General features: G+C 40.8%; 1 protein-coding gene across 2 annotated transcripts in view; it reads left to right on the top strand.

Moving 5' to 3' along the window:
* Positions 1–26,159, top strand: part of TNNI3K (TNNI3 interacting kinase) — a 2,668,544-nt gene that overhangs the window by 2,171,690 nt on the left and 470,695 nt on the right. For both annotated transcript variants that reach the window (XM_078668672.1, XM_078668665.1), the window contains one exon: positions 16,039–16,148. In XM_078668672.1, the coding sequence (XP_078524798.1) occupies positions 16,039–16,148 (110 nt within the window). The remainder of the gene's footprint in view (positions 1–16,038; positions 16,149–26,159) is intronic.

The raw sequence follows: 26,159 nt of genomic DNA, 5'->3' as shown, positions 1-26,159 counted from the left end.
GTATCACCATCAAAGCACTTTAGCATATGCTGATGATGTGTTATTGTTTATCAGTAATCCTATTTCTTCAGTTCTGGTTTTACTTGACATTATTACCAAATATTCAGCTGTCTCAGGGTATAAATTAAATGTTAGCAAAACTGAATTTTTCCCTTTGAATGGGCTTTGTACTTCCGATATGTTACCTTCACCTGATATTATTTGGAAACAAAGCAAGTTGAAATACCTTGCCATTTTGTTTTCATCCTCATTACATGATACATTAAAATTAAATTATAATTTCATATATGAATATGTCAAACAGAAAACTTCTAAATGGTCTCCTCTTCATCTTTCCTGGTGGGGGAGAATGGAATCTATTAAAATGAATCTTGCCCCAAAAATATTTTATTCGCTTGCTATGATCCCCACTAAATTTCCACTCAAATCTTATAAAGATATTGATAAACTATTGTCCAAAGTCCTTTGGAATAATAAACCTCCTCGTGTTGCTTATAAAAAATTTAAAATTCCTAAATGTCAAGCAGGATTTGCCCTCCCTGATTTTTATTTATACCACAAGGCCTTTATCTTAAAACAGAGTTCGTTGTGGTTTAATACCTCACCTCTTATTAAGCCTCCTATCTGGTTGTATATCGAACAATCACTTGTTAAACCTTTCCCATTACCCTCCCTGTTAACCATGTCTCATACCTCTAAGGTTGTACATTACTCGTCCATAATCAAATCATCCAGATTGATTTTTAATGATTTGGACTCTAATTTTGCCTCTCCTTTACTTTCTACAGTACATTTGTCACTATGGCACAGTGCTCTAATAGAATTAAATAGAAATGTCACTTTTTGGTCCTCGTGGATTGCCAAAGGCATTCTTTATCTCAAAGATGTTTTTTCTGATGGTGCTTTTATTCCATTTGTTCAACTCCAATTACACTTCAGCTTGTCAAAGTCTGATTTGCTGAAATACCAATTTTTGTGTAACTCCATTTTAGATTCCTTCCCAGATGGTATTCCATCTACTTTTTCATCTGATTTTATAATTTACCTCAATACTGTTTCTGCATCTACTAAAGCAGTTTCTGTATTTTATAAAAAGCTTACCTCCTCAATGGGCACCAACATTGATGTAATTTCCACTTTTTGGAATGCTGAACTGTCCATTTCCCTTTCTGTTGACTCTTGGTCATTAATTTGGACCAATAGTATTTCTGGTTGGTTACCAGTGTCACTTCATCAAACTAATGCATACATTTTGTTTAATTCCTTATGGACTCCATTACGTTTATTTCGTGCTAATTTATTACCATCAGATCTCTGTTGGCATTGTAAATTGATTCCTGGATCTTTACGTCACATGTTATTTGAATGTCCTGTTATTATGAACTTTTGGTCTGAAGTTTGGCATGTAATATTGAAAATCTTGCCTATTTCTGATATGCTCTCTTATAAATTATTAATTTGCAAATCAGTTGTTTTGACACACCCGCTTGAAGATGCTGAGGCAGTTATTTAATTATTTGGTTTCAGCTGCGTTAAAATCAATTACTTTTTGTTGGAAGGATGCTACTTCTCTTTCAGTTCATGCTTGGTGGTCATGGATTATCCTTACAAGAAGAGGTGCTCAACTGTCGTTGCAAGGTGTTCATCATAATTCTATTTATTATCAATCTTTTTGGTCTCCTATTGATTCATATTAAATGTTGTGACTCATGTTATTCATTGTTAACTATTTTACTTATTTATTGCTATACTCATTTTTAATATGTTACTGGTAACTCTATTTATTAACTTTATTATGCTATGAAATGTTCTACTCCCATCCCTTCCCCTCCCTCTTCCTTCCCTTGACTTTGGTTTTTCCTGTGATTGCCTCTTGCGTATTGTATTGCACTTTTTTATGACTATTATTTGTAATTGTTCTTGATTCATTATTTGTACTTTTACTGATATGGCATATATTTTTCTGTTGTGTCTCTTTATGTCTTTTCTCTGCAAAAACTTCAATAAAATCATTTTGAACTTGAGGATTCCTCTATCTACTAGTGGTGGAGCTGTACATTTTCTTGGATGGCTGCAGTGATATTAGTTGGAAGCTCGCCTCTTTGGTGGCTGTTTACCCTCAGTTTGACAGCTGTATTGACAAATTCACTGTAGCTCGGAATGGAGTTGGGTGTTGTTAACCATATTTCCTTTAGCATTACCACTTGAGGTAAACCCCAAAATTGTAATGGTTCAGGGTCCACATTATATTTGCCAGAGCCCTTATACTCCATGAGAAGATGGAAAAGCCATTACTGAGTGGGTGCCAGGCAGGGCCGGCTCTAGGGCGGTGCGATCGGTGCCACCGCATTGGGGGCTGACTTAGGGTGGGGGCGTCATTTTTCCAGGTATGTTATCATTTTAAAGGCACCTTCTGCCCCTCCTGGCCTCCAGCAATTTTCAGGCATCAATTAACATGTTAAGGGAACTCCAGTGATTAATCGTCTTCCTGGAAAGAGACCGGAGGTTTGTCTAGTGGAAGTTTTGACACGTCCTAAGGTAGCGCAGAGGGTTAAAATGCCTGCTGCTAAGAAGGTGTACCATGCAGATAACAAAGTACATATAATGTAAATAGGTCAGTGGGTTACCGCTTTTGTAAGAGAGCTCCTTTTGTTACAAGTGGTTTATAAGTCATAATTCGAATATAGAACATTGAGCCAGGGACATCTTAAGTTAATGAGGGCCCTGGGTCAAACATATTTTGGGGGCCCTTGTTTGGATCAGGTTTGAATTTACTAACCACTTGCAGCTCTTTCACGGCCTCTCTGGCCAGGTCACAGACAGTGCACACTCGCACTGTCCAAATTGCAAATGCATTTACATCTAAGATACTAAGATACACCAGCAGCTCACTAATATTACTGCAAATAGTTTCTCTGAAATAAAATCTGTAACTTCCTCCCATTACTAACATGTGAGGTCCTACTTTAATCTCAAAGAAACTTGTTTTATGGATGTTGCATGAAACGTAAACACAATATTTTCTGCAAACTGTCTGCAGCAGCCTCTCACACATCACACACATTAAAAATGAAAAATAAAAACAGTATTTAAAACTACCTAAAAATTATTAAAGGTCATCAGGGCAAGCCTCTCTGCAGAGCCGAGCTGCCTATATCCGGGAGCCCCCTAAAAGCATAGAGGCACACTTTGCCCATGCATTAAAACGTCTCTGCATTGAGCTATTAACTGTCATCAAAGAGCTGCATGCAAACTGCAAGGTATATGTTACAGCTATATATTTTTTGCCCAGTCTTTCGTTATCCTAATCTTGCCAAAAGGGTTCATTTGGTTAGAAAACAATTCTTATTATTAACGAGAACCCCTAACAATGATGATGTGTTTTACATTCTGAATTTGGGCTTTACCAGAATAAGGACTCTTAAACTATTTTGCCTACCAGTATCAATGACATGACACTCCTACACTACACCTTACACTACTGTCTGATTTAACATTTCCTAAACACTAATTTACAAACATATGATTGCCTCTGTGCAATGTGTGTGTGGTGTAAAGTGCTCTGACACCTTACACTGGTATGAGTGGTGCTATGAAACTAAATGAATCAGAGAGACAGTGGTTACGGAGACTTGAGGGGCACTGTTAAAGGGTGCTAGTGAGCGAATCCGTGGCAGCGGTGGTCATTGGGGTGGCGCCAAAAGACATTGTCGCACAGGGCGCCACCAGTGTTAAAGCTGATAGTCAGTCGGCAGCATTTAAAGAATTGGAGATGATGCTAAGGGCTGTTGACTGACATTTCCAGTCTGTTGATTTGTTGAAGCTCATGCGATTTATTGGTACTGATTTGTTCTGCATCTTCTTATTTGCTGATGTGGTACCTCCCAATGCATTTCTAAGTATGGAATATGATGTTTTCCTACTTCTTGTTATTAATATTGGTTTTGAAAGTAGGTGGGGGTAGTAAGGGTGATCGTGTGGGGCAAACATATACTCCAGATTTTAAATAATGATGTCTCAGCCAAAATCTTGCTTGTTAATAAGTTTGATGCCCAAGTTAGTAGGATAGGATCATTCTAATAATTTATCAGCAAATGGAGACATTCTATGCACACAATATCACTAGAAGTAATATTGCTGAGCTCTGTTGTAAATTGGAGCAGCCTTAATATGTGTCCACTGTTTAATATGTCATGCTGCCCTCTCAAGTGATATTCTGGTATTAGCAAGGTTGATTTGCCATTTTTGTCTGCTTTACTTTGTTAGCCTTTTTTACCTCCTATTCATTATGTCTATCAAAATCGTTAAAATAAGGAGAGTTTTTTGTGTGTACCTGTGGTGATGGGTGGGTCATAGTGCCAAATACCCTTATTTAATTTTTTTTTATATCAAATATGAAATAAACTTTATTATGTCATTTGTGATTTTATATTAAAAACAGAGCTTTGGATTTTACCATTTCCCGCTGAAAGGCAATATTTCTCTCCATGTGTTCCCATACCTGGCGTGGCACACTGTTTGGTGCTTACTTTCCCTCCATGTTAAGGAAGAGTCGATGTTTCAGCACCCAGGCTAATGTGCTGCATAGCTAAATACATGTAAGGCCCCAAATGCGAGACCGATTGCATTGCAAATGCTTGTTGTTACTGGTGGTCAGTTTTGCAGCACTGCAATATCGGCCCCCTGTAACAAATGCAGCAGCAGTGTAGCAGCAGCAATGTTTCCACCAGCGCCCCTCCCAAGGGTCGATCCGTGTTGATTGCCATGGCTGGTTTGCATTCCCAGTTCTGCCGTGTTTGTCAGGCATCAAGGGGGAGGTCTAATAAAGACCTGTTGCAATCCTTCATTGATTTTGTTTTGTACAGTAGTGGTCTGACCAATTGTTGATTTCTTTGCCTCTTCTGGTTCCCCTTGAGGGGGGACCTTGATTTTCCTTATCTCATTATTTTTCTAAAGTCTTTTTTGCCCTAATTAGTTTTTACAGCTTCTTTTTCCGGGTCGATGAATGCTTCGGTAGTGCGATGGAGAGCCTTCTACTGCCCCTTTTCTGCTTTGTATGCTCACTCTTCCCAGCATTCTCCTCCTGCTCCCGCCCTGAACCGACCCTCTCCCAGATCTGGTTTACTTCCAATCTCTAGCTCCTGGTGAAGCAGTAAGCTGAATTGTTATCATTATTAAATTGAAGTGTTGGGTAAACAGCGAAGTCCAGTATCCCTTATGCTGAACTTGTCACAATGGTGACCCTGGATATTAGCTTTTGACTGCACAGTCTGAGCTTTGTCAGCTAGATGAGACTGCTTCACATACCCCAGCATTGTCAGTCCGAGGGTAAATGGAGATTTTGAAGCCACTCCTACTCCTAGCATAAATAAAGTCACACACCTCACAGGCGAACCACCTTTTTACACATGATAGCACAGTGCCTTTCGCCTCTTCTTCCACTGTTCTCCAGTTCTTGCTGAATCACTCTGATCACTTAAATCTCGATGTATTAATACATAACACCTTATTTTGCAAATTATGCATTAACCTTTGACTTGCAAATTCATCTTCAGTTACCCTTCTTCTGGCCAGTGTTATGTTTCAATCACATCAGTAAACTATTCTATTCATTTTTAATTCCATAACTAAAGGATACATGTTTATAGTTTGTTGTGAGCTTTGCTATAAGTTTGGCTTATCTATTTACAAAATATGTGTTTTTATGATGCACTCTTAGATCATAATTTGTTAGTTTGTCTGGGTTAAGGCTGAAGTCACAGCTGGAACTGGGGATGTAAGAAACAACATACACCTTCCACAACAGGTACAAGAAATAAGACATGCAATGTGAAGATAAAGCCATTATGGAATTTACGATACACCTGCGTAATTTACATAATGTGTGCAATTTCATATTCAAAATGCAAAATGTTGGTAATAAATTAAGTGAGCATGAAATTATACTATTTACTGTGTCACCTGGTTCAAGCAGCCAATGTCTCACAGAAGCTGGTTCCAGCAGGAAAAGTGATCCAAGACACATTTTCTCATAAAACTAATCTCCTTGCTGCCATTTTGAGAGATGTTTGAATGTAAGGTGTAAGTGAAGACGATGAGCTATCATAAACAATTAATAATCATTTTTACTAGAAATCTCTCAGGATGAAGAAAAAAGCAGCAAATCCCAAGCAGGGTATCACTGGGCTGACATTCAGTAGAAGGTAGGCTTGCCCTAGCATCCAATGGAATTGCCACAGCAGCTGTTATTGAAGTTATTTAGCAGGCATAGCTCTTAAACTTCGTTCAAGTTACAATTGAAACTGATGTCTGGGCTATTAAACAAAGTTACTTTCATGTTTGAACGTTACGGGAGGGCATCTGTCTCCAAAGTAAGAGTCGGTCACGAGGAGCGACCAGCTATATCTCAACAAAATGAGCCGGATGAACGGTACCGGCTGTGATGCCTTAAGATATGTCTTGGCCACTGAAGGTGCCATACATGTTAATGTCTGATGCACTTGGATGGTTGTTACTGAGCAGTTATTATTTCAATGTGCAAGATCTTTGCAGAATTCACTAATGTAAAGGAGGTTATTTAATGAAACTTTCACATATAATACCGCAAGGTCAGTGTCCATAGTTCTAAAATCATATCATTAGGCACTTTTAATTATTCAGTCTTTTCATAGTTCAAAATGTACTCTGTCAATGTGCTGCATGGAGCAAATGATACCACCTTTTATCTTATGACCAATCCCTTTTCAAATCCCTCAAACTTACAATTTAAAAGCATTTGCATCACCTACAGCAGAGCGAGAAACCATGGGGGTATAGATCAGTGTTTACCCAAAAGTGAAATCCCAGCCTTCAATTGACAAACTCCCAACTGGCAGATTTCCAACCATCAATAAGAGATGGTACCTGTAGGCACCCGTTTCTATTTTCTGCTCATCTGCCTAGACTGCAACGGCAAAGAGTAACATTCCTTTTATAAAATGTCTACTAATAGTGACCGTCAACTGTAATTATATTTCCATACCATCAAAAAGAGAGGAGCAGAGGTACTGAAAAGAACGCCTTCACTGGCCGGAATGATATGTTAAAAAACCCAGAAATATGTACATGTTCAAGGGGCACATTTGAATATTCATGGCAATGGTGAGTTTTTTTTATTGATATTATCTTCTCCTCTAGCTGCCATCCATCAGAAATCTCCCTAAAAAAACCTCATGGTAACTGAGGCTGAAGCACGGCAAATTGATTATTACTGAAAATGGCGTATTGCTTATGGTTTCCTATTTCTGAGTTTCATAAGGTGGGAAATGAATTTGGGCGCGGATCACTGTGAGAAATTGGGTTTTTGGGTGACTAGGGTGTGAAACTGGGTCAAGCAACAGCCATATTCCCTGGCTGAGTGAACCACAAACACTCTCTAAATTAGCCTGTGCTTAACCCTTGGCAGCTTAGCTAAAAAGCAGTCAAGCTGAAGTTAGAAGCAATGTGTAACATAGCTATGCAGCACACAAACAGTAATAACATGAAAAAAATAAGAAAGATCCTGCACTATTTTAGGAAAATAGAGTCAATTTGAATACATTATTTTACCTCAAAATTACAAGAATCCAATCAGTTGAACTGTAATTATGATTTTTTAAAAAGTTTTTGTGATAATGAGTGCCTTGAAAATCAAAACACCAACTGCGTCACGAAAGACAGGGTCAAAGTCGAAAAATATGGAAGGTCGCGGTGGAATGCAGTTTGGATACAAGAAGTGGATGGGGCTTAGTCAAAAATCTCCAGTGGGGCAAGGCAGGAGGCTGTAGCCAAAGACAATTCAAGGAGGTCGAATACCCCTTTCGCGAAAGACGGCAGCTACGAAGTCAGGCCTGCTGGTGTTGTACCTTGGGTGGATCGAAAAGCAGGGTTGGTCCCGGTCTTTCCTCAGTTCTCAGAGCAGTGTTCAGTCCAACATTTTTGATTTTGGCTATCTAAGCGCCTTAAGCACAACAATGAAGATCCAGGACTTGTGGGACGCCACTTGGGGGTTCAGGGCTCAGTGAGGCTAGGCCCCAGTGTGGGTTCAAGATTGTGGGAGCCTTTTATGTTCCTGCTGTTCTGAATAGGACGCAAGCAAACTAGCCTTTCTAGTCACTCGGGTAGCCTTGGTTCAGATGAAGATGCAAGGCTCAAACAGCAGGCCTAGCCTCTGAGGGTTCAAGGCAGGCTCCACACTGCAAAGAAGTGATCCCAGAATACACAGCAGGCCACAACAGCAGACAGTCCTCTGAGAGTCCTTCCACAGGTCCAGAGAGTTAACTGAAGAGTGGGTCTGAGGATGCTGTTTTTATATCTGGTGTCTCCTTTGAAGTTGGGAGAAGTGTCTGGAAGTTTCTCTTTGAAGTGCTGGGAATTTTCTGACTCCTCTGCCCGGGATCCAAACTGGCTGCAGTGACAAAGGGGATGTGACAAGCTGTTTGTGTGAAAGCAGACACAGCCTATTCAGTTGCAAGTGAGGCTGTACCCAGCTGAGTCCCACCATACTGCCAGCAGATGGCCCATTCAGGCACTCCTAATCCCTCTACTGTGTGACTTTCTGGGAGGAATTCATGAGAGCCTAACTGCCAGTAACCCAGTCATTGGACCCAGGAGAGGCTGCAGTCACCAAATGGCTAAGCGCATGAGAATGTCAACTTTCTCAAAGTGGCATTTTTCAAATTGTATTTAAAAATCCGACCTTGACATTAAAGAGCATTTTTAATTACAATTTCATAAATACCAACAGTGAATAGCTGATCTGCCCTCAATCAAATGTTAGCACTTGTTAAATGTAATATTGCAACACAATGTTATCCTGTGAGTCAGCTGGGCCTCAAAGCAGTGAAAATCAAATGTAAACGTTTTTCACTACCAGGACATGTCCAACCTTTTGATTACAATGCACCCTTTCATGTGGGCTACCTAGGACCTACCTTAGGTATGACTTATATGCCAAAAAGGGGAGTTTAAGGCTTGGCAAGGGGTTTAAGCCAAATCAAATTGGCAGTTTAAAGCTGCATTCAGGCTGCAATTGCAGACCTAGGACATGTTTTAAGAGGCTACTTAAGTGGGTGGCACAACATGTGCTGCAGGCCGACTAGTAGCATTTAATATACACTCCCTGGGTATATGGTATACTACTATGCAAGGGACTTATAAGTACACTAAATATGCCAATGTAACCATGTTTAGGAGAATGAGCACAAGCATGTTAGCACTAGTTAGTAGTACTAAAGTGCACTGACTCCTAAGGTCAACAAAAACTAATTTCAGCACAAAAATCGAGGTAAGTATGCCATATGTTTGGGGGAAGACCACCCTAATGCTGACAGGTCTAACAGTCACTACCAACTTGATATGTGCAATCTGGTTAGGCAAAAAAAAACACAGTCCTTAGAAAATAGTTGTCCATTCCCTTGTAAACTTCCTGAGGTATGATGAATAGTAGAAACAATTTCAAACCAGTTCTGGCACAAGCAGCCCAAAGTACATTTTTAAAAATGCTTTTTTCTAATAAAATTATAAAAAAATCTGCTATCACCATTAAATCAGACTTTTAAACTAGCGAGAAAATACGTTTGAATGACATTTTCTGCCTTTCTCAAACGAAGATGCATATTGTAATCACATGCACTGTGAGGCAACACAATATTAAACACCCTGTCTTGAGAGCTTATTGATATAGAAAATAGATTTTCCTCACATGGCATAGCACTTTCCCTAGTCATGTTATCAGACCCCCTCCAGGAGGCCACAGAGCAGTCAAGGACTGCTGAGGCACAATTGTGACAGTTGAGACATTTTGCCTTTTGTCTGTGGTTCAGTCTTACTATGGCTCTGCAAGATGGGCCAAGTACCACTTTTTCCGCACTTCACTCTCAGCAGTAGTAAGGGCGATTAGTCATTGGCTTCTCAGGGAGGTTAGTGTGGGAGTCCTCAGGTTCTGAAATCAATTCCACCTTCCTCAGTAGCACAAAAAGATCATTATTAAATGTGCATCTTTTTGTTGAAAAGACATGTTTATTACAAATAAAACATAGAAGTCCACTACACATTCAATAATGCACGGTTACCTAATTCATGTATGTGAGTATTTGTGCATTCAGGGGCCTCTGAAAATTAATAACTTACCACTCCATGTGTCCCTTCGTGGGTCTCTGGGTTGCTGCCCCAGGTTCAGAGTTTGAGGTATGGGTAAAGCTCATGATTTCGCCCTCAACCCCCATTTGTTCACCCAGCCTGTCAGGCCTAGACCCATTCAGTCTCTCACCCAGTTGTAGGCACTAACTTCAGCATACAAGGCCTTGGGACAACGGCCTCAATCCTTTACAAGGCACCCCAGTGGCACCTCTCTAGCCACTTGTACTTCACGACTTGTCCCGGTGCACTTTGACACTGCTGCTGTCATGTAGTCCAACTGTAAGGCACACAGGCCACCAGCAGGTGGTTATCTCAGCTTCAATCGGGCCTACCGCACTGGCACACAGTTTCAGGTGCCTTGGTAGTTATAATTGTAATTGCTCAACACCCTTAGTCAATAAACCATGTTACTCATTATTCAAAATGATTCAACACGGAAGTCATGATATTCCACACATAATTTATGTAATTCACAACCTCCAGTGAGTATTTTTTGAGGAAAATTCTTTATTCATATTCTTCTTCTTTTAGTAATCCCCATTAAATTAGTGTCAACAGTAGCCGGCTACAAAAATAGTGTGATATTCATATTCATACACTTCTTCTCTTAAAAAAATTTATATTCTTCTTCTCTTAATAATCTCGATAAAATTACTATGTACAGTAGCCGGCTACATAAGTTGTATGTGAGAAGTGTGAGAAATATCATACGTTTTGTATTGAACTATTTTGAAAAATGAGTAATATGGTTTATTGAATAAGGGTGCTGAAGCATTACATACAATCTACGTTTGGAAATGTTTTCCATTGGATGCTGAAAGGGGTTGAATTTTTGGTTCTGTGCACCTTTGTAAGTGTTTGATTACTTTTTCCACTGTAGGGGTAGGTGAGGTAGCATATTGCATTAACCTCTTTTGCATATTTATTCCGCCTTGGTAGTGATAAATGATGACGATCGAACTGCCCCTCCAACACTACCACAATTTCTTTAGAGCATTTACCTAGTAGGCCTTTTTCGGAAGTACCATACACCTGGGTCAGTTATATTAGAAACGTCTTTGATCAGTTCCTCCTTCGGAGTTGGCACTTCTTTCCCTGGATCAAAGACAGGATATCTTGACACCCAGATAAGTCTAGTAATTCTTCCTTTAGAACAGACTCCAGTCAATGTTCCCTTCCCTCTAGTGAGTTGACTGTCAGTGCAACAAAAACCCTTGGCAGCTTAGTAGTTGCTGAGAACCTAGCTGACCACCTCCACAGTAGAAGAAAACTCAACAATGAGCAACAATGGAATTTGGTTCCTGCTTTATACTGATTTCACAAATGCAGGATGTATATTCCAGTTCTGCTTTCGGGGACCCAGTTTGGCTCATTTCTCCTTTCATGTGTCTGTCTGGCCAGGCCACCTTACAGACTTGCCTATATCTGCACTGTTACTCTATCTAGCAGGACAATTTCTAGTACAAAGGGATGGAAGAGAGCTGCACCCAGCTATTTATGACCCCTCCTCACAGAAATTACTTTTAAAGCCTAATGTATCAGGAAGAGTCTGACACTTCTAAAGAAAGCCTTTATCCTCTTTCCTCACTATAATGTCTAGAGTTCTCCCCTCAAATCTAGGAGATAAAATAGACATATGATGTATGTAGAAAGCAAACTCTCCTCCATATTTTAAGTGGCTCTGGCTGTGGACTCAGAATGGAACTTGCAGACCTGTATCTCTCATGTATGGTATACTATCAATCCTAGCACACAAGCACATGTACAACACATAGGATGTCGGCGTTTAGGATTTCAGATTCATCGTAACCAGTGACAATTTAGATGAATGGGCCTGTAAGTGCACCTTCATGTCTCATAGGTAAGAAAGCCTGTCACTATCGTTCCTGAACCATGGTACATTGCCACCACTGCTCTCCATGTGTGAAACCAGTGACAAGGACGATGGTGCTCTGCTGCTATGACAGTTCCCTTGGTGTATGCATCCTGGTACAGAACAAGGGCCACAAGCTATCATCCCCAAAAACTGGGCCTACACGGGGTAAGTCTATGTCATGACCAGAAATTGAAAAACCAGGATCGGAGGTATATGCAGTTCGGGCACACAGAGCAGAAAACATTCCTGTCCCAACACGTGTTACTGTTAAACTGCAGCCTAACCAGAACACAGTCATTCTCCTAAATGCCAGCCATATATGTTGCTTCCAAATCTTCATTTTCTAAACTTTTTCATTCTCTCCTCTTTAACACATTTTCTCAGTCTCTTGCTTAGGAATCCACAAGTGGAATGTATGCTTTTTTTCAATTTTCTTATATTTACACTGTGCCCATCCGGACCTCTTGAATAAATACGATTAATGCCGGGCTCATCTCAAGCGGTGTTTAATTCATAAAAAACCCAATGCATTTCGGGCGACGCAGCGCCCTTCTTTGGGGGTCACTAGAAACAACAATAAAACATATGCCAATTAATCATCCATTCTCCAATGTGCATTAAAAAAGAACAACTTCTCGCAGGTTTTTATCAAAATAATAATTGAGTATTCTATTACCACCTCTACATCATGGTTACCACCACGCCTGGTTCATTATTACAAGTCATGATGGACTTGGTACATCGACCTTACCCCCCACTTTATCCCAACCTTGCAGGTCAGCAGTATGCGTTCAAGTCACTCCATTATCTAAAACCATCTCGTCCCGCTTTTTTCTATTTGTCTGTAAACATTCAATTATCCGCTTGTATGTAAAAACGTGTACAGCCTCCAACTCATGATGTTTATAACAAAATCTTTTGTTTAACATAATCGCAAAAAATCCTCAAGCTATCTCCAATTTTCACGTTCTTATGCTGCGCACTATCGCTACCTTTCTGAAAAAGTTTAGAAAATGAAGATTTGGAATAAACTGTCAGAGTTCTGAATGTCGCAAGGACGGCATTAAGCTATGCATTTGGCTGGGGCATGAATGTGTCCCATTTGTAATTACCACGGTCGTACCTGGTGGCATTTGGGCATGCCACATACCAATCTGCACGCTAAAATTAAATAAAGAGAGAAAGTCGGATGAAAAGTTAAAAATTAGGTGTGAATCCCTCAACTTTATATAAGCCATATATGTTGGTCATATATCTGGGAGGTTTATATACACATCAATGCAGTCCGCACATGACATTAAATTTCCATGCCACTGGTGCAATACCTGCACCATCTACCAAGGCCTTACAGGAATGTTATATAGATCTTTTGGTGATTCCAATTTTATCAGTACCATTTTACGGCCAGAGCACATGCTTGTGGCATTGTATAATATTGTGAGAGTGCACAAATTCTCAATAACAGCAAAAGAAGTTCAAGAGAAAGTAAAACAAAAAAGTAAAGGTAAAAATGAATTCAAGGCATAGTTACTACACGGTCCGGATATTCTGGTGGAAGTTTCAGCTATCCAACAATGTATTTTGGAGATGCAAGTTTACTCTGCCAGAACTGTGCATTCAGTTAATACACATGAAGCCTTACTGTAGCTGAGTGTGTGTGGTGGAGAGAAAAGGAGCTGATCCCCCACCTCTAGAAGCCTTAAATGTTGCTCCCGTCCCTGGCACCTCTTGATGACGTCAAGGTCATCCTTCACTCCGTGGCACAACAGACAAGGGACTCCACACCATGACTTGTGTCCATGGAGCAACTAATAGCGCCCCTTCGCTATTTGTGGGGGGTGCCTGGCCATTCAACTCAGGGGATAGAACTTGGCCCAAAATCACACAACAAAATAATATTGGTTCTACTTTCTGAATGCAAGTTATCTCTGAGTCATCATCAGGGAGCTGATGTACATCTCGGTAAATAACTACTTTATTATCATCCGTGAAGTGGTGGAGGGCTGGTCCTTTGGACAACCTCTAATCCGGAAAATTTTATTAAAATGAAGGCACCTACTAACCAAATCAAATGGATGTGATTTGTTCAATAGGGAGGGACATGTCCTCAGATAACATGTCAGTGTGGATATGGCTTAGAAAGCGTTACAGCTGCATGCACAAGGCCTATCGTTCATTCTTAGGAAAGAAAAACAATGTGATAGTAAAGATATAAATCATTAATGCCTTGAATAATGATTTACAAGAAGACAATCTCATCTAATTTCAAATAAAATGAAAAACATACATTATACATTTTCAAGTCGCTAACACGGATACCTTATTTTTTGTAGATTTCGTATTGTTCATTTGGAGGTGCTTTTGTCAGTGGTTTGTCTGGTATTTTTATGTGCTTTTATGTGTTGTTCGAAGTAAGGAAGTTGTATGTGTAGGTAAGAATGTTCTCTGTTTTTATCTTTTATATCTGCATATTGTGCTGTAGAGCTGAAAGGCTGTTCACAAGATGATCCCCAGAGCTTTAGATAAACACAGAGGCAATGTTGAAGAAACAGCCTTGTCACACAAATGAACCAGTCCTTCAAGGTACATTTGGGAAATGCACTTGATGTAAATAATTCTAAAACTAAGGATGGGGGAGACATTTTACCCAAGAGACAAATATGCCCCTCTTTCCTGAATGTAGTCTGTTTCTTCCTTGGAGCATTGTATCTGCCACGCTGAACACATGGGCTTCTGGAGCAGCCAACAAGTGCCAACCAATTAGGCTGTCCCATATTGTATTGTTGCTTTTGGCATTCAAGCCATGAGGGTGGGGTGGTCTGCTGTAGAAGATGCGTTGTCAGAAAAAGGAATCCAAGTGATCTGTTTAATTCCACAAACACAGAGAACTGATCAAAGTTTGTCCACTCTGGTTCCTGGGGACTAGTTCTGATGGCGCGCAGTGTCCAGTGGCCCTGCTGTTCCCACCTTTATGTGGATACCCAACATCTGGTTGTATTGCGCTTTTGCGGATAAGACCACAGTTCAAATTCTACATGATTTTAAAGGTCTTCATGATGGCTTGGTGTAAACTGATATTGTGGAGCATGAATTAGAACTTCTGGCTTTATATTTATTTTTTAGAATTCCCATTTGTATTTATCCATCATTTTTTTTACCTTAATTTTAACATGATTTATTAGTATTTATGCATATTTTTTAGTCTCTGGAAATGAGCCTGCCACTAACATGGCAACTCATTATTAAACTAATAAATGTATAGACTCGTTTTAATGCCTGTGGTGTTTTAGTGCTCTTAAGTAGTCACAAACAAGAAACCATTACGCACACATGAAAACGTAGAATTATAGTCCTAGCACGTGTGCGCATCTGCAGCTAATTAAACTTTATTAGAAAATTGTATCTTTTTTTTTAACTCGCAATGATGTTAATGTACACAGCAATCACAGTTGAGTTGCGAAGTCAACAAAGCCCACTGCCAGAGCAAGGCAAACAGTATGAAAGTCAGACAACGAAGCATCCTTTGAACTGTGCTTAAACAGTGAAAGGGGATGTTGTTTATCAGCTGTTCTCTGTTTACAGTTATTAGTAGAAAGCCGACCTTTATGGCAGTAGTTTATTTTTTGCGGAGCTTTAGTTCATTGCCCGTAATTAGGAATCGCTCAGCATGTTATCCCAATCAGAACTACAGACATTTTTTTTTAAAGTAACATACAATAAAATGGTTATAATATCTGTAGCAAGTGGATTCAACTTATCTATTCCCCCTGTTTTTTACGTTTTTGACTACCCAGTTGTTGGACTTTTATTGTAAGTGAGCACCACTACCCGAGCCGAGTCTACCTTATTTGCTCAAAGTTGTAATACTTTTCTCCAGTGTTAAGAAGACGTTCCAGACATAAAAGAGAGAAGCTTGAGAATGTAGGTGGCTTTTAAAACAAGAATTTCTGCTATGTCTATTTCTTCTAACACAAATGCATCATGTCTTATCCTTTTCTATCTAGCTGCAGCAGCTGCTGACATGGCATATCACCATATCCGCCCGCCGATTGGGTATTCAATTCCAAAACCCATATCATCATTGCTCATGAGAGGGTGGAACGCTTGTCCTGAAGTAAGTGTAATCTATGCTTTACAAACGTTAAAGGCCATGTTTTTCTTAATATATACAGTGACAAGTGGGTCTTCAAATGAAGGTATGCAAAGATATATGAAAGCTGTAACAATGGTTTTGTAATGTAAACTCAGTAGAGAGGTAGGACAAGGAGATTACTTCGTCATTTATGTTTTTGAAGGTTAAACTACGCGAAAATGTTGGGCAGCATTTTTAACCTCACATACATGAAATATAGGCGATACTGTACTAAATAAATAAATACATGAAAAGTGCTGCATTTAGTCCATCATCCTTGGTTTTTTGTTATCACTCATGATTCTGAAAATCCGCTTCTATGTCAGATTAAAAGAGAAGACTGGAACAATAACAAAAACAAATTGGGGGGAACATTCACCAATCACTTCAAAGTGCATCTATAACGCACTGTGCACCTCAATGTGGTATTATTAAATACTGCATGCCCTCTTTCTAGGTTCTTGAGGTTTAGTTTCTGTGATGCAACTTTCCAGTCGAATCTCAGTCATAGGTTATGAATGAGAATTTATTTTGGCTGGACATGCTGGAAAAATTAGGTTGTACAGATCTCATGATCTCAAGTTGCATTGGCAAACCTAGAGAGATCGAGCAGGCGCGGACAGCAAAGCTATCATTTAGGCTACACATTTCTTACAAGCCCTGACAGGTTATACAAGTCTTACAGTCTCAGGCCAGCTTTATGAATTTAGATGGAAAATTTCCTCCACAATGTTCATGTAAGAGGAGATATAGAAGCACGTGTTCTCTGATATTAATGAAACTGCATTAATAATAGATCTCCTAAACTACTTTTCTTCGACATAGCGTAATTTAATATATTTTAACATGCTACCAATTTGTCCCCCAAATCTCAGAATTTATGTTTCTGAAAAAAACAATGTTTGCTCTCAAATAAAATAAGTTACATTTCCGAATATAACTTTAGAATGTTCATGAAATTCTAGTTTTGTCAAATACCAACTTTTTTACATTTTAGTAAATGGACATGTGGACCACAAACATTAATGTGTTACTTTATCTAGTACATACACACACTACAGTTACTCATGAAGAGGCTTTGCTTAAATCTCCTCTTATTACCATCACATCACAGTAGAGCTAAGAATGCCAACAATATTCAATGGATGAGCACCAGTATCACATAGCCACCGTTTTGCCAGAGTCCGACTCCTTAATTGCAAGGATACCCAGAGGTATATTTCTTTCTTTATTATTTTATTTATTTGGAGTTTTATAATGTATGGACAATAACTGGGGGAGGGAAGGTTAAATAACTTTCTATAGGTGAAATTTCATACACACAGTGAAGAACATGATATAATCTGTAATATATTTAAAATAGTGCAATATAACATATAATACAATTAAGTTACATTGCGTAAATAGAATATGACAGTGAATAGCATCTAGTGGGATCAAACAATCTGAAACATAGTATCAAACATTTTCATATACACAACCCATTTCAGAAAACTACAAAATGGAGCACAGGTCTTTCAGAGCTGGCAGAGGCACTGAAATAAACATTTCAGCCCTCTAAAAACAGGCATAGGATGAAAATATCCATTGTGTAGGAATTTCACATTCACAGTGCCTTTCCTAAGACTGGTTGTTTTAGTACTTTCACCTTCTCAAATCCTTTTGTTTCTAACAGAAGGGAGTCTTTACTGTAAAGGATATGTTCACTGCCAGAGACGGTGAGTTTATAGGTGAGTTTTTTTTGGAGTTCTCAAAAAACATAGGGGGGCAATTCGGTGACAGGTCATTGATGGTGGTCCACCTGACATCCTGGGCATTGGTCAGACTGCCAATTTACAGAAATGGTGGTCGGAATGCAGAGGTCAGGGGTAGGACTGCCACCACCTAAAGAATCCAAGATCCCATTGGGTGGTGGTTGGACTCCTATCCCTACAATGGAGCCAGTGCATGCTCAGGCACCTCCGTATGGATTAGGATGTCACTTTTCGACTGCCTTTTCATGGAAGTCCCACCGCCATGAAAGCCAGACAGAAAGGCACTTTGGGGGGCAGGGCTCCCACATGGTGTTTGGCACATGGTGCATGGGGGTGCACAAAGTGCCTTTTTCTACTGAGGCTTGTTCTGTAGCCCTTTTTCCTGGACTGCAGCACAAGCCGCAATACAGAAAGGCACTTTACAACTCCTTGCACCATGGTTCTTATTCTAATATGGCAGGTGGGACTGCCGACTCATTGTTGGACAGTCACCTTCCCAATACAATGATGGTCAGTGGTCCCACCGACCGCCATTGTAATGAGGGCCTAAGTTTGTGTGTGACTCAACCTAGTTTGAATATGCTGCTTTGTGGTTGACCATTCTTTTGTCTGTGGCTAGCCTTGCAGCTCAAGGTAGGGCAGCTCTTAGGGAAGGTAGATGAAGTTTGGGAATTCATAGATACTGGGAGATTATGGTCAATTCCTGACAAGATCAAAGATTGCACTAATAGCTTGAAATCTAGATCTTGGATAAAATATTTTATTCCATGGAGGAGAAAATGCTCAAATTGCCCCATATGCTATTGTATTGATGAGAGCTTGCAGGCTAAAAGTTTAAGATTTGTTTTTTTATAATAGAAGGCCTACAATTTAGTGTTTTGAGTTTAAGCTTTTCAATCGGGACAGGGACATTAGGTGGGTACAAAGGAGGAAATATTATTTTAAGTAGGTTGTTCTTTAGGTGGTGAAGTAACACTCAAGCTTGCAGGTCCCCAAGCATTTTATCCATGAATTCAACATCTTAGGGAAGGAAATTTCCAACTAAAGTAGGATGCCATCTGCCTGAACATGAGTCTCCAATCATTTCATCCATGAATTCAACATCTTAGGGAAGGAAATTTCCAAATAAAGTAGGATGCCATCTACCTGAATGTGAGTTTGAGATCAGCAGCCAGATGCTTCATAGTAAAGTGGAACAGGTTAGGAAAGAAAATAGGATGTTTGGAGACCCTTTTGTTGGGAGGTCATGAAGTCAAAGAGGAAGTTGGCTATGTTTTCTGAGTATTGAGAACAGTTTTCACCCGCGATGAGAATCAACTAAGAATGTTGTCATTCAGAACAATTCTTTCTACCATAATTTTCAAGAGTGTAATTATAGCAACTGATAAATTGAGAAGGATAAGAAGGCCATATTCACCTTCACCTTGGATGAGGAAACCATCATCAGCTATAGTTAAGATTTCAATCAAGTGCTATATCCTGACACGAAGCATGACAGGTACTTTACAAGTATGTCATTGCACTGGCCATATCTTTTTAGCTTCTTCTCAATTAAGTTCTTTAGAAGGGATGATTGAAGAGTAAACATTATTCAGATCTGCACAGTGCATTCTGATTATTTTAGGTAAAGGCGAGATATTCTGGGACTGAAACTTGGGACAAAGACATTGCCCAGGTAGATGTAATATGAAATAACAGAGAAATTAATTTACGTGTAAGTTCAGGTAGGAATGGGTTCAGTGAAGCATGAGAAATGTTCTGGTTTTTTTTCTGTGGTATTGAGCAATACTTTCGAGATCCAAGTATCCATAGTTTTTGGAGTGTAGGCATTGTAGTTCTTTGATTTCATTGGGTGTGTGTGGAATAGTACTATAATTTTCACCTTGTGTTCAACACAATTTTCTTTGGAGATATTGATGATTCTGTCTGATTTAGGGAATGTGAGCTGTTTCACTATCTCAAAAATCTTTTGGGAGTATTTTTTGTGTGGTCTTTCTTTTTTGTAATGCGGGACATAGCTTTGAATATTTTGACTTTGTGTTTGTTTTTTTTCTAATTAAAGTTTTGGTGGGTTCCTCAGAGAAGCCCCCTATTGAGAAATTTGTGTGAATCTCTGAGTGTTTTCCAACCCATGTTCAATTCTTTGGAGTAGCACTGTACCTGCTTTTCATTTCTTTTCATTTTTTTTACGGATGTATGCATGTTTATATGTAAATGGTATTTCTATTGCACAAATCTAGCCAAAAGACAGCAGAGCGCTGCACAAGGTGAAAGAGAAGCATAAAGTCAACAAGTGATAGGAGATTCTTTGGACAAAATATCAGAAAAAATATTGTCATACAAAAATATTGTGCCAAGAATATTGGCATATGAAAAATGTAATGGACAGGCAAATGGAAAGTAAAAATATAATTTGTAGTGTTGTTTTTAATATGGAAAAAAATATTGATGTACAGAATATCGTTGTATGCCATATCATTTGTAAGTGTATTTGTTGTGTATTTGTGTTTTTAGTTAGATAATTTTTCATTATGAATTTTTTTAAATTTGTTTTTTAGTTGTATTAATGTATATAAATTGTTACTTTTTTTGGTAGTAGCAGGATAATGGTTTTTAGGGGCTAAAGGTGGGGAGTTTTTTTAAAATAATGTTATTTTTTTTTGACAATCAATTTTATTGAGTTTTGAATTTGACAACAACCAGCACCATTTAGAGCAACATAGCACATTAGCTGGATAGGTAAAAAACACCTCGCAATGACATCAAGATCACATAAAGAAACCAAGAAGAACATATCCACGTGCACCTGGGGAGCGCACCATTTCATCTCAATCGTCGAGTGCTCCAACCCATTTTCCCCACATGCGACGAAATTTCTCGGGGCACCCCCTGGCTACGTATAGGAGGTGCTCCTGCGCAGCATACCAATCCACCCCACGGCGCCAGCACCTTAAAGTGGGAGGGGCAGTGTCCAACCAATGAGCGGCAATGTCCCCCTTGGCAACCACCAGTGCAGTATTGAGGAAGAGCTTCTCAGCCCTGGAGCTATCCAGTCCGTCGGTGACGCCCAGCAGAACACGTATGGGATCAAGGGGTAACTCCCTACCCAGGACTCCTGTCAGGTCTTGTGTTAACGAGTCCCAATACCCCTGAATCGCAGTACATAGCCATACCATATGGTAAAAGTCAGGGTGGGGGTGGGAGCAGCGGGGGCAGTCAGCATCGGGCCGAAGCCCAGCGCGGTGGAGACGCAGGGGTGTAAGATAGATGGCGTGCAAAAAATAAACTTGGACCAGTCGCAGTCTTGCTTATACCGCAATTGTCCTAGGGGCCATCAGGGCGTCCCTCCAATCCTCGTCCTCCAGAGCCCCAAGCCAGCCCTCCCACTTCTCTCCGAGCAGGGAAAGTGAGTTAGGGGTATTGTTGGTAAGTGAGCGGTAAATCCGAGAGACTCCACCCTTCCCCATATCCCCGGTCAGGACTTGTGCCTTGGGCATGCTATATTCGGGCAGGGACGTGCCATATGGAATATGGGAATGAAGGGCGTGGCGCAACTGTAAGTAGCAAAAGAATTGCGAGGGATGGAGGGAGTGCCTAGTCTGTAAATCCTGGAAGGATCTAATATGTGTACCGCTCCAGACGTCCCCCAACAATGTTACTCTGATGAGGTCCCATTGCCAGAACCCTGACAGGGAGGTGACTTCCCAAAGCCTGGTGCCACACCACAGGGGATTTTAGCGAGTCAGCCTGCCCGCCCATTGAGTATGTCGTAATGATGCATGCCAAGCCAAGAATGCTCCTCGTGTGACCTCGGGAAGAGCACGAGGAACTGTAGCCCCATAAAGCATCCGCTGGATAGAGGAAAAGCCCAAGATGTGTAGCTCCAAGCGGTACGCCGGCTCAGACCAGTCGCCATTAAACCGATCGTGGATCGTGAGTAGACAAGTCGAGGTAGAGGTTTGTCATTCCGAGTCCTCCATCAAAAGGCGGGATACGGCATTGGGCCAGGGCCAGCCTGGACCTCCGACCTCCCCAAAGAAATTCCGTTGCCATGTCATCCATGTCCCGGTACCAGGATCTAGCAAAGGAGAGGTGTGTGTTCTGGAGCATATACAAAAAATGGGGGAGGATAATCATTTTATATAGGGAGATGTGCCCAAAGGGTTCAGTGGCAGTGTGCGCCGCTTAAGGAGGTCACGCGGATCAGCTGAACCAGTGGGGTAACATTGAGCTCCCATGCGAGGTCAGGGAGAAGGGAAATCCAAATCCGCAAGAACTTGAAAGACAGCCGCCGAAGTGGAATCGACGACTGCCAATCAAAGCACTCACGTGTGAGATGCAGGGGGACCTGGACGGACTTGGACAGGTTCAGCCGCAGGCCGGACGCTTGTTCAAAGATGGCCAGTGCCCAAAGGCAGCGCGGTCCCGAACGAGCAGGGTCAGCCAAGAACAACAGCACGTCGTCCATGTATAACTCAATTTTATCCTCTTCCGCTAGGCCGGGCCACCTCCAGCCAGTCAGGGAGCGGTCATTGCGGACAAGGCAAGCAAACGGCTCCATGGCTAGAGAAAAAAGGATGGGGGAAAGAGGGCAGCCCTGCCGCATACCCCGACCAATGGGGAAGGGGCTGGACAGCGCGCCTTTAACGGGGACCTGCGCCCAGGGGCGGTGATATAGTAGCCGCACCAGCTTGTGAAAAGGAATGCCAAAGCCCATCTGGTCCAACACCGCGTCCAAGTAGCTCCAGTCCACATAGTCGAAAGCCTTCTCAAAGTCGATAAGGAGAAGGGATAAGTAAGGGGTCAGCAGGTGTCGATTCGCAAGGGCAAGGTGCAGGTGTCGGAGACAGTGTCTAGTCCCTCGGAGAGTGGAAACAGAAAAGGCTTGGGTCTGGTTACTATCTGGCCTAGACAACTTTAATTTGTTTAAACAACAAGGATGGTCAGATAGATGCATTTCACATTTTTACTCCACACCTAGCCAATAATCCTAAGCGGGGAAACTTTTCATTTCAGTCATTTTTACTTATTTACATATTTTTGAAACATTTAAATGTGTCCAAAAGCAAAACACAATTATCAAGACTTTTTACACCGTCAATACAAAAACACATTACAAACAATCATAAATGAAAAACATTCATGTAGACACCATATACAAAGTAGGGGAGGGATAGGGATGCCTCCATTAATTTCATTTCTGGGGCACCAGTCCTAATAACATATATACAAACAAGCGGCCAATCACTAGTTCATACAGGCCTGCTTGTTAACTGCGCTGGAAACTGTTTTAATAAAGGTCTAATTGCAGGGGAGATTTTATCCTAGACTACATTCCTGTAGCGCCCAATACAATTCATGTTCCAGCACAGAGTCAACGCGTTTCGAACCCTGATTCTATTTTGGGGTTCTCCTCAGGACATGGACTGGAGGTGGCCTTTGCTGTATATCTTTTTTTATCCAATACTGCTGTCTACAGTTCAAAGGAGAGCAGGGACTCTCGAGCCGTTCTTTGGTTTGAAAAATCGCTTTTCCAGCAAGGAATTGCACTGCGGTATGTTGTAATTCGCACTCAGAGCTTCTCAAGGCTGCAAATCCATCGTGTTCTGGATTACGGCATCGCTGCCTCGGTACTCGCGTGTTCGATGCTGTGTTATCGCTTCGTTTTCGGTGGGGTAATCTCCTCTACGTTTTTTTGATTCTGTCTGTCTGTCCTCATTGCAAATGCTGACGCACATCACGTAATGCACTTCAGCGTTTGCAACGAGGACAGACAGACAGAATCAAAAAACCAGAGAGGAGATTACCCCACCGAAAACGAAGAGATAACACAGCATTGAACACGCCGGCGGTCTTGGGTATTTTATCCCGGACCATTATGACCTCCAGGCGGTATGAGAAGGGGGCAACAGTTCCCTGGGAGCAGTCTGGCCGGCCGGGAAGCAAGGCAAGAGGATGAAGCAGGAGACTCGGGGCCGCAGCGGACCACAGACCAGCTCCTGGGTCGTCGGATCACCAAGGATGTAGGCCAGGGGTTAACCCCAGAAGCAGAAGCAGGGCAACACGGCTCCAGACAACAGGATCTAGTGGTGGAGCCCACAACCAGGACCCCCCCCGCCGCCCGAGCCATGCGGCCGATCGAAAGCACCAGGCAGCGGCCTGGGCCCAGGGCCCCCACCTCAGGTAGGGGCAGCGGACCAGAAGATCAGGCCCAGCCAGCGCCAGCCCTCCCCTGGCGTAGGAGAGAGTAGAGCCCCTGCCGGGAAGCCAAAGCACCACTGCTCGAGAAGGCAGTCGAGGCACCACCAATCCTCCGAGGCTCCAAGGGTGAAGGGAGGGGGGGTGGTGAGGCCCGGGACAAGCCTAGGGCTCCACGCACCAGTTCCCCCTGCCGCGCAACCGACAGCCAACCCCCCTCTCAGAGGTCCACACCTCCACGCACACACCTCCTCACTCACATGAGGTGGGGGGTTAACAGACCAGGATGTCGGTGTCCACGGCAAGCTGGGTCCAAGGTCGGCAGCACATCCAGGGGATCCTAGGACCTCCTCAGCTGCGATTCCAGATAAAGACTTCGGCGTTGATCTTTGCTGTGGCCGCAGGCCAGGGGAGCGCAGAGCCCGTCTCCCACAATGGCCAGAGCACACAGAGGAAGGGAGACACAGGGGGCAGCAAGTATTTATTTTAATTTGATGTTAATTACATATATGTTAATGGAATTAAACAATTTTTTTATTATAAAATATGTAATATTGCATTAAAATGTTAATGTTTTTAGATTTAAAAATGTAATTTTAATAAAAAATATTTTTGACTTTTTTAAAATTAATAAGCTTACCAAAATATTTTTTTACTGAATGATTGTTAATTTTGTTTTATGGTTTTAAAGTATATGAATGGTTCTAAATATTTTCAACAGTATACACATTTTTAATAGTCACCAAAAATGATTTTACATATTTAAATGTTAATATGTATTTAAAGGTTTGTAGGATAGATTTGTTTGTTTTTAGATAACTTTAAAGTTAATTAAACAATATGTGTGATTATGGAGTATTGATTGTCTATGGAAAATATTTAATTTGCTTTATCTTGTGTAAAATGTTTTATTTTGGAGTGGATATTGTACATTTCATCTCTTTAGCATCCACCACATTCTTCAAATAGGCTAAAATTTTTGTGAGAATGGTGCATTTCATCCCTTTAGTATCCAACACATACCCCCAATATGGTTAGATTGGAGAAGGAATAGTAAATGACACCTTAAGTGTCCAACACCTTCCCTTTATTGCTTTAGATTGGAGTGGGAATAGTAAATGTCACCTATTTAGTATCCAACACCTGCTACCAATATGGTTAGATTTGAGTAGGAATAGTAAATGTCAACCCTTTTTCATATAACAACTTCTTAAAAAGATTTATGTTTGAGTGTTATAATTTAATTTTATTCATAACCATTTATTAAAAAAAATGTTGTCTTTAGTATCAATGTATTGTGCTATTTTATTATTATTGTGATGATTAGCAATATAAAAATTAGTTGTATGTCTGTAACCAATATTATTATTAATTACATTTTTTGTAAAAATATGGTGTCACGCATTTTTTGTTTTTTATTTATGGTTTTCGTTTTTATTTATTGTATATTTAAATTTTTTTAATCATATATACTTCAAATAAAAAAGCAATTCTATAAAGTTAAAGTAAATAACACTTTTTAAATTATTTTTAATTAATAGAAAAACATGTAACTTATATTATTTTAGAATATCGCATATCCTCAACAACTACCAACAGATCGCCCTGCTCTGGTTGCCAGACAAAAAAGCCATTAAACAACAACTCTCCTCACATCTGGAATGGAATCTTCTACTGTACTCCTTGCAATCCGGAATCCAGAGCAACCACAGCACCTAGACAGCCCTCATTGCGGCTACCAACAAAATCCAAGCCCTACTTGGCCAGGGAGAGACTGCGGCTCGGATCGTACTAAACCTTTTGTAGCATTCAATACAGTCTCCGACCACACACTCATCACAAAGCTGCACAACATAGGCATTCAAGGAGCCCCTTTCAGATGGATCACCTCTTACTTCACCAGAAGAAAGCAAAAAGTCTGCCTTCCCCCTTCACCTCTGAAGCCAAAGAAATAATCTGTGAAGTACTCCCAAGGATTCTCACTCAGCCCCACCTTCTTCAGCACCAATATGACACTTCTGGCAAGCATCGGCAAAACTCA

The sequence above is a fragment of the Lissotriton helveticus genome, chromosome 1_2, assembly GCF_964261635.1.
Source record: "Lissotriton helveticus chromosome 1_2, aLisHel1.1, whole genome shotgun sequence".
NCBI classification, from domain to species: domain Eukaryota; kingdom Metazoa; phylum Chordata; class Amphibia; order Caudata; family Salamandridae; genus Lissotriton; species Lissotriton helveticus.
This window is presented reverse-complemented; position numbering and strand designations above follow the sequence as displayed.